Genomic DNA, 14,305 nt, shown 5'->3' with positions numbered 1-14,305 from the left:
GATCACTAATACCATGGCCCCATGCTTTTTAATCACAGCAATAGTTCCATTTTCTTGTCTACAGTATCTTCCGTGGTATCTGCTGTGTCTCTGGGATTTGCTATCTCAGAAATCAAAGGTGCTCCAAGTCCATCTATGAGGCATCTGAAGCATTGGTGACAACAAGTTTAGTCAATAAAGAGGGAGATCTATAGGACGAAGAATGCCACCTCCTTTCTCTGCCTTGATCTACCTTCTTCTCCCCGAGGGAGACCTTCTCCACAAAATTGAATCTTCCAGCTAACAGAGATGTGTTCTTCATTCTTAGATCCCCAAGGGGAGAGTGAAAGACAGTTTACTCAAGAAATGCTGGATCATGCTGGCTGCTGTCTCCCATCTCTCAGGTCTTTTATATCTAGCAGTAGGCCTGGAGACAAAATGGTCACTGGTGCCACTTCCAGAGTCTAATTCTGATGTACTCTTTTGCAGAACATTTCCGCATGTTTGTTTTTTTGGCACATGGGAATGACAGTCAAATTCCCATCAGAGCAAGCCCACTTCAAGTTTCCTTCACCCTGACTGGCAGCCACAGTGTTTTGGCTGGCTACCGCCTCCACTGAAGACAGCGTCAGGCAGGAAGAAGGGGGGGGGGGAGAAAGCAAGACTGAAAGATCAAACAGGGAGATGTCAATTCACAGGACTTTTCTAAAAAAATGAGGACACATAAAGAAGTAGGAGACATAAGCATAGTAGATAAAGAAGTAGACACTGAAAGGGCAGAGTTTCAAAAAAAAAAAAGATCCAAAATACATCAAAGCTTTCTGAATTTCTTATCTGAATTTCTTACCCTATGGTGGCAGGAAAAGAACCGAACAGTACCACTAGTGGGGAGACAAAGACTACAACAATTTTTGTTCCAAAGTGTGATGAGAAAGGCAGCACCCATTATTCAAAATTATGCTCTTGGTTCCAGATGAGAAAACTCCAATCCATAAAACTGTTACAAATGACAAGGCTGTAATCTTAATCCTATCAATGAAGAAATGAGTACCTTTGAACTCAGTGAACACACTTCCAGCAAGTTTCAGACTGAATAGTAAATACAATTATTGCCTAGCTAATTTTTAGATATTTCAGCTCTTATTTTGATTATTACAGCGAGGGTTTTGGTTGCTACATCCTCAACTGCTGCGTACATGCCAAGACATTTATCTCCAGAGAAAAAAAGCAACATTGATAACCAAGTATTGTTTTTATTAAGAGGGATAATTAAGAAACATTTTTGTCTTTATTTTTTTTTTAAAACTCTGTCTAGGAAGCTGGAGGGAAAATACTTACAGTAGAATCCATTTGATTATATCGTGCTATATCTTTATGCAGAGTTCTTAACATGATCATGGCTACCATTCCAGAGAGGAAAAGGACAATCACCAAAGAATTCATAATACTGCAAAGATATGAAATTCCCATAGAAGTTAATACTGTTAATACCAAAATAATTGCTTCAATATACTGAATTCCCTTTAAAAAAAAAATTGCTTTACCTAAACCACTGTATGCGGGTATGAGGCATGGATTCCAAAATGTAGTCCCATCTGGATGCCCACCTGATGTCTTTGTTTTCCTGAAGAGTAAATGGTTTGTTATCATATGCAAATTACAACTAGGGATGGGCACAAACTAGCTGACAAACTAAAGTTCATCATGAATTTTGGCCTGTTTGTGAAGCAATGTTTGTGAACTGAAAAACCTCCATGAATTTTTGTGAATTTTGATGCAGTTCGTGAACAGCAACTGTTTGGTTTAAATGGCTGTGAGCCATTTAAACCGCTGTTTTCTGCTCCCTGCAAAAAGCCTTAGGGATCAGAAACCAGGGGTTTAAATGGCTCCAAGCCTAGGGCTGGCTGCCCAACAATGCCCCTTTAAACAGCTGATCCATGCACAGCAAACTGTTCCAGATGGATCAGCTGTTTAAAGGGGCTGCCTGCCTAAATAAGGCCCTTTAAACAGCTGCGTCATGGAGCAGGCTGCCCCTGTGACTCAGCTATTTCCAATCTAAAGTGCTGAACCATGGGGTCAAATCAAGAACTCAAAATTCTTTGTAATTTCAGCCACAGGAGCAGGCAGCCCCATGGCTCAGCTGTATAGGGCATGAAACTCAGAAGCCCAGTAAGGTCCATACATTAATTGAGCCACATTTTTGTGGTTTGTGCTCATCCTTCCTTACAACAGCCCACTTAGTTTCATACTGGAATTAGAAAGTATGAAAGAGCGTCCTTCTAAGCAGAGTTATACTCTAAGTCCACTAAAGGGTGTATTTCTGCTTAGGATACCAAGTTTTTTGCTCTGTAAGATTCCTGCTCTGTAAGATACCAACGGTTACACAACTTGCCTTCAGAAATACTTTCAGTCTTAGATTCACTAAAACCTTATGAGAATTTCATCCCTTACTTAAGTCAAATCAAGAGCTCAAAATTCTTTGCAATTTCAATGTCATTATGAGCACTGAGGCACAAGGTATCTTAAATAAGAGGTCAATGATATTAATTTTAAAAACCATGTGAACAATGAATGGTTTCATCAGAGGTGTTATTAAAAACAATATCTTGCAAATACTATTTAGCCACACCTGAAACACTATATCCTACATAAACAGATTTCTTATTAAGGTAAACTCACAATCACCATGTTACTATGTTCCCAGGAAGTGATTGTTTGCCCAGATGCTAAGGCTGCATTCAGACATCACCCACAAACAGGTTTGTTCCCAGAAGCCCCAAAGGCAGCTAGCTACAGCCACTGCCTGCTTGTCTCACTCCTTCATGCTCCCTTCATTCATGGAGAGCGACTCATGGCCTGGTGACTAGGGGCATACACCCACCTACCCACAAAAATCAGTATTTTTCAGGTTCTGGTATCCTGAACCCAAAAAATATTGTTATTTCTGGATATTCCTGAAATTGGGATTCAGGAAAGATTTGGGACAGCTGAATTTTGGAGAGCAGGAGAAACTGACCCCACGATCAGTGTGCGGTGGGGAGGCCTCTCATCGCCTTACACAGACCTGGCAGGGAGCCTCCTCCTGCCTGGTGATTTAAACTGCTGGGCAAGAAGTGCTGGCCTCAGGATCTGGGTGCAGCAAGGAGCTCTCTCCCTGCTGCACACAGACCTGACCTGAGGAGCTTTCTGCTCCCATCACCCCGTTGCCCCTCTCTTTTGTATTGGTATAACCAATTAAAAGCCCAAAACAACCAGCTTTTATTTTGGTTCAGTTATACTGATAACCAAATCAGAACTTTCAATCTGTATTCAGCCAATTAAGGTATTTAGTGAGTATTTTTTCGGCCCTGTTTATACCGAGCACACATCCCTACTGGTGGCAGAGAAAATGTTATAGGAAGGCTGCTCCCCATGCTGGGGTTGAGAGAAGAGGCAAGAGACAAACTGGGGTTTGTGGGCACCCTGTGATTTGTGACTTATATCTGGTGGATGACCAAGACACTGTTGTATAAACCACTGTTCCTCATGACATCTGAAGTAGTCCGAGCTGTTGATAATTCATCTTAGTATCCTAGCAAAGCAGAGTTCATATAAAGAGGGGATATTCCCCTTGATAGTCCCTTAATTTTAGATGAACCATACCTCTTAAGCTGCTTTTTCATTAATATTCAACAAAAATTTCATCTTTAAACTTAAAATACCCGATTTTTTACATGCCTCCTCCCCAGCAGAAAAAAGAAGAAAAAGCAAACTAACCTCAAATTTTACTGAATATGTGTAGGCAATTTGGACTATTCCGCTGGTAGCTGTGTTACTTATATCCATAGGTGGCCCTGAGCAATCTGGACTGTCAGCATTTGTATGCTTGTAACTGTTAAGCAAGAAGACAGGAGGAAAAGGGAGACACACTGATGACATGATAGACTTGAGCACACCAAGCGCATTTGTTCACAGACACAGCTTTCCAACGGTTAAAAACGGACAGGAACTATTAGGTGATCCTGAATAATAAAGAAGCCTACATATTAAAGAAACAGTAAGTCTAACTATACCTAAAAACAAAACAAAAGCAGTACAACAGGAACAAAAGAGACACTTTTTGTGACACTGAACAGATGGCGCTACAATAACAGAAGCTCTAATAGGAATAGGAATAAAGTCTGATTGTCAAGCATTAGCCTCTAGTAGAAGTGACAAACACATAAAAACTAATGAAAATATGACAACATGGAGTTCTCCAGGCCCTCAACTTTCATAGACGAGAACATTCTCTGGCAGGCACAGCAGAAACTTACTGCAGTACAGATTCCACGGCTAATATTGTAATTGCTAATTGTTTAGCAGCCAGTAAACTTTCCATTTATACATGAAAGCTTCATCAAGCAGGACAGAAAGATGATTGTCTCTCAGCTGTATTAAGAGCAAAACAAGCTTAACATGCACACACTTCAAATTGCTTCAGACTGCCAGTACTTTAATGGCAAACTATTAGTGTTCAAACTATTTAACCATTATGATCCTTTAACACTTTGCAAATACTAATTCCAAGGAACATTTTTTTCCTTAATAAATTTCAATTTTATTGTAACAAAAAAAAATATGTTACAAACAAGAACTTAAATAAAGCTTATACAAAAGTTATACCAAAGTTTGGTTTTACAATAAAGAACAAGCACAGATCAATCAATTACAGAACAATTAAGTTCAACAATTCTGGAGGCAATATTTCTTCTGCAGAGGCAACTGAGTTCACATACTCAAGATAAGGAAACCATTTTTCAATAAAGTTATTCTTATACCAACTATTTCAGATATTTTCACTATCAACTGGGCCCAATATTTTTTAATTTCAGGGCATAGCCACCAACAATGAAAAAAGTTACCCTCCTTACTGCACCCTTTCCAACATTCCGCATTACTGTTAAGTTTACTTTGAAATTTTTTTAAAGGTGTCAAATACCAACGTGAAAGGAGTTTAAATTGTTGTGTATGAATATTTATAGCTCTGCTCTTTAAAAGGGGTGAGTTCAAGGAACATCTTTTCAGAGACATTTTACAGGTTTCTTTTGGGGGCAAGGACAAAGAAGCCACAATGCAGTAATCACACTGGCGTATGTTTTTTACAACATGCCTGTCCATTTCTGCTTTCCAATAAGTCACTTGAAGATCTTAAAGACACTTCACTTGCATGTGACTCCTGGATGTCCGGCTTGTTAGGTTACGTCTGCTGCAATTGGCACAAGACGATTCTATCCTTTCAAAACCAATGTTAAGATTAGGGGTGGCCACACTGTGGCTCTTTCACACATATTGTGCAGCTCTTGAAGCCCCCACTGCCATCCGTTGGCCAGCTTGGAGAAGGCATTTCTCTCTTTAAATCACTTCTCCATGCCAAACCAGCCAGCAGCTTGGAGAATGCATTTAAAGTTAAAATTGCTTTCTTTCCACCTGTCCCTTCCTCCTCCCTACCATCCCTTTTCCTTCCTTCCTTTGTCTTGCGGCTCTCAAACATCTGATGTTTATTCTGTGTGGCTCTTCTGTTAAGCAAGTTTGGCCACCCCTGATTAAAACCATCAACCAATACCTTACCCACCCGACACAGCCCAAGCCTTTTTGTTTCAGAAGCAAGCCAGATTCTCACCTTTTTGGTTCAAGCTTGGCAGCTACAAGTCTTGAGCCGGACTGTTCATTTTCTACATTATGGTAACTGATTGTGATATCCACATGGTTGAATATGTAGAAGGTATCTGGTTCATGAAACTCCGTCTAGAGAGAAAACCAAGAGAAAATTAAAACAAATGTTCCCACTGGAGTGAATGCACAAAGATAGTCTTTGAAGGACCTGGACAGTTACCTAGTGGTAGAATTTTGAAGAATTCTAACTATGATGACGGGAATGATGAAATATCTGTATGTGTAAGAGGTCCAAGATTCAATTACCTCATCTATCTGATCATGAACTGGAAGAATACAGAGATTCTTCTTTCAGTGTTCTCATAACCAAAGTGTATGGCTATAAATGAGTTGTCGATAGTAATCAAACTGATGGTAATTCCAGTTTTCACATGGGCATTCTGAACTGAGAGTAGGTGTATATACATGGGAACACTTGCTGCTCAAATCTAGCATTCTACAGTAAAGCATATGACCAAAAATGTGGTGTTACAGATGGTATTTAAATATTTTGGTCCCAACAAAATATAATAAGCTCTTATTAGCACAATCCAATAAGAGCTAACATGCTGCAATTAAATAGTTTATCACTTTTCAGCCAATTCAACCATGAAAAATGTGGGGCTATTCTTCAGTGTGGTTTATGTATAAAATGAATAATTAGGCAATGAACAAGCAATGACTGCCGGGAACAGAAATTTCAGTCATAAATTTTAGATCTTTCTAAAGATTTGTGTTGTAAGCCGCCCTGAGCCCGCCTCGGTGGGGTAGGGCGGGATATAAATCGAATAAAATAAATAAATAAATAAATCTTTCTCCAAAGATTTCAGAAATTAAGTGAAGCCTCCCTGTAATTCACGAAAGAACATACAGGAAGGATACACACTAGCCTCATTATCCACCTTCATTTAGCATTCAGCCATGGCTGAACTGTAGATAACAGCCTCAGAGTACTGCAGGCATCAGAAACAGGAAGACTAAGTGGCACAATATAGTAAAATATGCTGGTAATTTCTGCTGACAAGAGACTTCCATGAACAGGGCATGACTTCCTCATCTTCCTACCACAGCCCCAAACACACTCGAAAATGCTGCTCTTGAAGACAGGAGACCACCCCCCCCCCAAGAGCAGCAGGGGCGGGGGGGGGTTGGAAGTCTACAGCAAGAGGGGGGGGACTGGCAAAAAGCCCACCCTCCCCCTTCCACTTGCAAAAATACTTCAGTGGAGTCAAGATCTAAGCTAGCTAAAAACTAGGCTTTGTGTATCTACCCCCATTTACTTTTTCTTCTCAGTACAAGATGCAGAAGTGATCGTAGCAATGGAGGCAAAGCAGATTCCTAACCGCTGATGCAGCATTAAAGGAATGAAGAACTCAAACCGAACACACACAATGGACCTTTCATGCATTAGTTTTTTTAAAAAAAAAATACTGCTTTAAACTTGCACTGATAACGCAGGCATCTTTGGGTTTTCCGTCTTTAGTTATATAACAACCAATGGGAAATCCAGGATTGCAGAACTTCTGGTTATCTTCCACCTCATAACACCATGTCACAGGCATGTTATCCACAATCCTTTAAAAAAGCAGAGTAATATTTTCTTTTGAGATGCAGCACATCTAAAGTCCTGTTTCATCCTAGACAATGTTGGATAGTATCCACTGTCTGCCAGCTCTACTTCCAGAATACGACTCCCTGACCCACAGACTGTTCTGAGCTCCCCCTAGCCAGCATGCACAGAAACAACACTGAATAGGATCGGACTGTCTGCAGCTGGAGAAAGGAATCAATGAAATGTACTTCCACCTCCTTCAGCCAAAGAGCATTTGTGCCAGCAGAAAATAAGCACCAGTTACAGCCTATTATGTCATAATATGTGTTATGTCATATTATGTAATTAGCCTAAGCATGAGAACTGAAGAGCTTCTAATCTTGGAAAGTGAGAAGACATTCTATGTTTAACATCAGTCACTTTCTCCGCAATGTAAAAAGCACAGAACCATTGATATTGGATTTATATTCCGCCCTATACTCTAAATGTCAGAGTTCCAGAACGATCACAATCTCCTTTACCTTCCCCCTCCCCCAACAGACACCCTATGAGGTAGGTGGGGTTGAGAGAGCTCTTACAGCAGCTGCCCTTTCAAGGACAACTCCTACCAGAGTTATGGCTGACCCAAGGCTATTCCAACAGGTGCAAGTGGGGGAGTGGGGAATCAAACCCAGTTCTCCCAGATAAGAGTCCACGCACTTAACCACTACACCACACTGGCTCTTATAAATCTTACATCTTATAAACAAGATGTTTCAGCAAATCAACATTTCAAAATAAAAACAAAATCCAAGAAGTTATAACTATATTGTTATACCCTGAAAGCTTAGTAACAAGAGAACAGCAAAATGGTATTAAATTTTGTCCCCATTTATGTACCTTATCACTCTCATTAGGAGAGCATACAAAAATAATTTTAAAAACACATTACTATAATCAAATCAAAAACTATGATTAGGCTTTTGCTACAAATTGCATCAGCAGATCGCACATCAATAAAGCAAATGAACGTTTGTAAATTTCAAAAAAAGAAGAAAAAGGGAATTATCCAAAGTTATTGACAAACACATTACTATAAAAACAACACTGTAGTCCAAAATATAAAAAAGGGGTGACCACAAGCAATCATTTTAAAATACCTATATTTGGCTAAGGCTATTGTTCTGCAGCTCCTTACTCTGACATAGGTTATCTAAAAAACAAAACTGAACTAAAATGAGTGACTCCACTATGCCAAGGAAGCTTCATCTCAGATATACAGGGAGGCTTTAGAGGGTAAAAAAAACAGCAACTTCTGTTTTTTTCTTAATTTTCCATGTAACAAGTAAAATTTCTCTCTCAATGGAGACAGTAGCCGTGTTGGTCTACAGCAGAACGACTAGATTTGAGTCCTCTTTGATGTAGTGGTTAAGAGCGCAGACTCTACTCTGGGAGAACGGAGTGTAATTCCCCACTCCTCCACATGCAGCTGCTGAGTAACCTAGGGTCAGCCACCATTCTTGCAGATCTGTTCTCTCAAGAGCAGTTCTCAGCCCCATCTACCTCACATGGTGTCTGTTGTGGGGAAGGGAAGGGAAAGGAGATTGTAAATTGAGTTAAGGCTCCAAGTGAAGGGTGGGGTATAAATCCAATCTCTTCTCTCTTCTTCATCTGTAGTACCTGAGAGACCCAACGAGAGTTTCAGGGTATATGCTTCCAAGAGTCAAACTTCTCATCATGTCTGACAAAGGGAGCTTTGACTCTTGAAAGCGTATACCCTGAAACCCATGTTGGTCTCTCAGGTAGCTACTCTCTCAATGGAGGAAATCTATCTCAGCGGGGCGTACAGTAAAGGCAGTAACAAATTACTTTTCATTTCATGAGGACTTCCTATTCTAGATACCACATGGTATCTAGATACTACATTTTCTTGGGTGCACAGCAGGGCTCTATTAGAGATGGCAGGATGCTTTTACCACAGAGTCCTGCTGAGGTGAAGCCATCATTCCTTCTCCCCCTTTTTATTTGGGAAGTCAATTGGGAATTACTTATTATAACTTTTTCCTAAACTGACCAAGCCTGCTTGAAATTAGGAATTTCCAGAAATATAAGTGATCACTGAATAAACTGGTCAGCTGACCAATCCATGTGAGGCATTTTTATAAGAGTGCTAAAAAGTGCACCGAAATCTCTTGAAGTCAATGAGACTTTTCTTTAAAAACTTCACTCTGGCTGTGTGCTGCTCAAAGAGACATACGATTCTGTATTTCAGTATTCTTTTTGCGGCATCTTTGCAGTTTTGTCATGACCCAGAAGTCATGGCAGCCTCTGGTCACTGACCCATACTGAAGGCATGGAGGATATTCAGAGAGGCAGCTAAATAAAGCCTACACCCACCTCCGACTGCTGGTATTTCAAGGAGGTCTCCCGTCAGGGCCGTAGCCAGGATTTCATGTTTGGTGAGGCCCTCAGCAGCATTTTTTGTTGAGGGGGGGCCAGAGAGCCACCCAGTTTGGCCCTAAACATTTTCTCTGCTTCTCAAGTAAAGCTACATCTCCCCACACCCCCATTTGTATAACTCAGTAAACTTTCCAGCTGGCTACAAGTAGGCTTCTCCCCCCCGCCATGCCAAACTGAAGCCCCTACAGTACCAATACTGCACTTGTTCAGAGTCGTGGCAAGTGGCAGTGAGCAAAGGGGAAAGACTGGAGGCCCGCCAATGGAGGGGCCATACAGATGGAAGTGGGGTTTGAATTGAGTGGCCTGCCTCCCCGGACCCCACTGTAGCTATGGACCTGTCTCCCATTCAAGTACCTGCCAGAGTCGATCCTGCTTAGCTTCTGAGATCAGATGAGATCAAGCATTTCAGTATTTACAAGCCAGCTGTTTGGAGCACAAAGTATTCAAGGCCCAGATGGCCACAATCGGCTTTCCATCTTGAGCCAAGCTCAACCCCAGCCAATCAGGGAAGCTTGGAAGGTCCCACCCACTAGGGAGGGTTGGTGAAAGGGGAAACAACAAGGGAGGAAGCAGAAGGATGGCACCTTCCATTTCCCACTGGTTGAGCTACAGCATCCACCCGCAGGGATTAGAGAGTGTCATCTGCTGGGACTGTCCCAGAGGGCTTTTTAAATACCCAGGGATGACTGCAAAGGTGGAACCAGTCCCAGCTCGGCAATCACGCTTGGGCATTTCGTTGCTGGGTCCGCACTTGTTCTACTGTAATTTCAAACGATCAAGAAATGCATACATGTCAATGACATTTTATATTTGCTAATGAAACTAAATGATAAACATTAAAAATCAAATGGTAACTCACCAGTGATGTTGATAATTCAGCAGCATGCTCTTTTTCAGAAATTCTAGCTTTTGCTTGTCTTCTGCTATATTGAGATTATATGTTTTTTTACAAACGGGTTTGCATTTGTCCTCATTTTTAAACATGAACTGAGGAATATAAAGAGGAATTAGTTGTGTAGACAGTCTTAACTTAACACAATGTTCTTCAATACGCCTGAAGATCTAAAGTAAAACTAATACAAGAACACCAAATTAAAGGTGACAATTTCCACAGGTGGTTTCATTCCTGGATTAATGCTCTACAATCAACACATTATGCAGGTGGACAACAAACGCCAGGGTCTAGCATTACTCTTAAGCTTGGCCAACCAGTGAAATCAACTCACAACCAGAACATGGTTTAAAGCTGCTTGGGTGGGTGTTTGTTCTCCTTTTAAGGTAAAAGCAAAACTTCAACCAAAGCTTCAGCCCAGCTTGACCCTTCTAAAAGACGGACTCTGCCAGCCACATCTTAAGCACACTCAAAATAATATCTGAGTGGGTTTTAGATATGTTGAGCATATCCAGGCTTCAGTGCCTTGTCAGGAACCAGAGAGGAAGAGTCAGCGGGAAGACTGATGTATTCTCAAAAAGAAAGATTAGGCAGTAGAGACTATGCTGGATGCTGAGAAGAATTCTAGCAATAAAATCACTGCAAGCTGAACCTCTAACTGGAGAAAGTAGGAGTCAAGTTGCACCTTTAAGACTAAGACCAACAAAGTTTTATTCAGAATGTGAGCTTTTGTGTGCTAGAAGCACACTTCATCAGACAATAGGATGGAATGGCAAATATTCCAAAATATAGCGAAAGTGGACAGTGAATTAGTATGCAAAATCATGGAAATGTTAGCAGATTAAAAGAATCACAATTTGGAGTCTGGTGATAAATGTTTATGTTAACTGGGCTGCATCAACAAGGGGGCAATATAAATCAGAATAGCAGATTGATGTCTATGTCTATGTCATTAGGTGTGATGTCTATGTCATTACGTGTGAAGTGTCACAAATAAGTCTATTGTAATGTTAGCTCTGGGTTTAACTGGAGACAGATTCAGGTGGGAAGCAGAATAAAATCTTAGTCCAGAGGCACCATTAAGACCAACAAAGTTTAATTCTGGGTATAAGCTTTTGTGTGCATGCACACTTCCTCAGATAAAATCAGACCGTGTGCATGCACACAAAAGCTTAGAATTAAACTTTGTTGGTCTTACAGGTGCCACTGGACTCAAACTCTAACTATGCAGACACCAGTAACAACTACTGCTAAAATGATAGTATAATGCAACAGTTTTGTTGCAGTATCTGACTGCAAGCACCTTGCTGTCAGAACAAGGGACACTTCAGATTAACAATAAATTTCTTAAAATACCTCACAAGATAAGACATGTGATTTTAATACAAATCTTAATGAACCCAGAGATCATTATCATTATTTGGATTAAGAAGAAGAGCTCCCCTCAGCTACCAAGAGGTACTATTGCCTGCAACAGCAAGCTGGAAAGAGAGTCAACATTCAGAAAGAAAGAAAGTGGCTGCAATTTCATTAAACAACAGTTTGGCAGGTGAAAGGCAGAAACTTGAGTGACAGTAGTACGCAGCCACCTGCTGGCTATTTATAGGGAGAAGAACAAAGCAGAGTGTAACAGTACAATCCTAAACATGTTCACTTAGAAGCAAGTCCCAATAAGTGTGCTTAGGATCAGGGCCAGCGCATGAAGAAGAAGATAAGAAGAAGATATTGGATTTATATCCCGCCCTCCACTCCAAAGAGTCTCAGAGCGGCTCACAATCTCCTTTACCTTCCTCCCCCACAACAGACACCCTGTGAGGTGGGTGGGGCTGGAGAGGGCTCTCACAGCAGCTGCCCTTTCAAGGACAACCTCTGCCAGAGCTATGGCTGACCCAAGGCCATTCCAGCAGGTGCAAGTGGAGGAGTGGGGAATCAAACCCGGTTCTCCCAGATAAGAGTCCGCATACTTAACCACTACACCAAACTGGCTCTCCACACACACACATGAGAGTTGGCATGAGAGTTGGCGAGGTAGGTGGTGGCCTAGGGCACCACCTTGCCGCGGGGAACAAAGGAAGAATGAGGCAGCCCCTGCCCAGCTGCCTCCAAAGCGGGAGAGGGTTGGGAGGGGGAGGTGGAGCATCCTTCCTTTGCTCGATCCGAGTGAAGGAAAAACAAGGCAGGCTGGCAGCCCTTGCCCAGCTGCCTCCAAAGGAGGAGAGGGCTGGGCGGGGTGTGTGTGTGTGTGGAGCTTCCTTCCTTCGTTCGATTCAAGCGAAGGAAGAACAAGGCAGGCAACTCCTGCTCAGCTCCCTGTGACGCGGACAGGGAGCTGGGTAGGGGGTGTGCCGCCATCATCATTTTCAGGTGATGTAATCGCGCCATGTGCACAGTTGGAGTGAAGGGGTGTGTGCCGGGCCTGGGGCACAAGAGCCCCTAGCGCCAGACGTGCTTAGGATTGCAGCCTGAGTCATGTACTAATTCCTGGCTCATTTATTTAAAATATTAATATGCCTGCCTTTCTCCTGACCATCTCAGGACCCAATCTCTGCTCCCATAAGAGCCATGTGGAAACCATGGGCATGTGCTCACTGCTTGGAGCTCTTGGCTCTCAGGGAACAGGTTTGTTCTTTTGAGGCTAGGGTTGCCAACCTGAAGAGACTAAGGCAGAACGAGAGGTTTGAGGGAAAGACCTTCAGGGACATAGCAGAACAATCCCACTCCTGTGCTGACAGCTCTTCTGCTATTGTGGAGAGTGAGTCTATTGGGTCAACGGGCGTCAGTCTGAGGAGGAGGGGTTTTATCCTTTAGAACAGACTCTTTCCTTGGGCAATGGACTGATGTTCTCTCATACTGAGGATAACCCTCTGGGAGGCAGGCTTTTGGTAGTGGGTGACTTGATCATTAGGAATAGGGAGAATAAGATGTGCATGGTGAGTTGCCTCCCTGATGTGAAGGCTGCAGACATCACACACTGCCTAGATAGGTTGACAGTGCTAGGAGGAATCAGCAGTCATGGTGCACATTGGCACCTATGACATCGGGAAATGTACTTGTGTGGTCCTGGAGGAAAAATTTAGGTTACCAGGCAGAAAGTTAAAGGCCAGGACCTCAAAGGTAGCACTCTCAGAAGTGCTGTCAGTTCCACATGCAGGGCCAGATAGAAGGGCACAGATCAGGAATCTCAATGTGTGGATTAAGAAAGTAGTGCCAGGAGGAACGGTTTAGAATTGTTGGGCACTGGGGAGCTTTCTGGGACAAGAAGAAGAAGAAGATATTGGATTTATATCCCGCCCTCCACTCCGAAGAGTCTCAGAGCGGCTCACAATCTCCTTTACCTTCCTCCCCCACAACAGACACCCTGTGAGGTGGGTGGGGCTGGAGAGGGCTCTCACAGCAGCTGCCCTTTCAAGGACAACCTCTGCCAGAGCTATGGCTGACCCAAGGCCATTCCAGCAGGTGCAAGTGGAGGAGTGGGGAATCAAACCCGGTTCTCCCAGATAAGAGTCCGCACACTTAACCACTACACCAAGCTGATCCTGTGCAAAAGAGACAGGCTTCATTTGAACCAAAAGGGAACCAGGATGCTGCCGATTAGTATTAAAAAGGCGCCATGGCAACTTTTGAACTAATCCTTGAAGGTGAGGGGGGAGCTGACAGGAGATGGGGAGCCTCCAGTTCAGGACAAACTGGTCTCTCAGGATAAGATTTATAAGAGAGTAACAGAACTTGGGGGTGATGACAGGATGGTGAATGAGGGCCACGTGCAGCAG

General features: G+C 42.5%; 1 protein-coding gene across 1 annotated transcript in view; it reads right to left on the bottom strand.

Annotated features, from left to right (window-relative positions):
* The window catches only part of TM9SF2 (transmembrane 9 superfamily member 2), a 43,252-nt gene that overhangs the window by 17,965 nt on the left and 10,982 nt on the right, over positions 1–14,305 (bottom strand). Inside the window, exons 4-9 of the mRNA XM_060233662.1 lie at positions 10,503–10,630; positions 7,098–7,227; positions 5,621–5,745; positions 3,736–3,850; positions 1,524–1,603; positions 1,318–1,426 (exon numbers count right to left, since the gene is read on the bottom strand). Coding sequence (XP_060089645.1) covers positions 1,318–1,426; positions 1,524–1,603; positions 3,736–3,850; positions 5,621–5,745; positions 7,098–7,227; positions 10,503–10,630 — 687 coding nt within the window. The remainder of the gene's footprint in view (positions 1–1,317; positions 1,427–1,523; positions 1,604–3,735; positions 3,851–5,620; positions 5,746–7,097; positions 7,228–10,502; positions 10,631–14,305) is intronic.

The sequence above is a fragment of the Heteronotia binoei genome, chromosome 3, assembly GCF_032191835.1.
Source record: "Heteronotia binoei isolate CCM8104 ecotype False Entrance Well chromosome 3, APGP_CSIRO_Hbin_v1, whole genome shotgun sequence".
Taxonomy (NCBI): Eukaryota; Metazoa; Chordata; class Lepidosauria; order Squamata; family Gekkonidae; genus Heteronotia; species Heteronotia binoei.
This window is presented reverse-complemented; position numbering and strand designations above follow the sequence as displayed.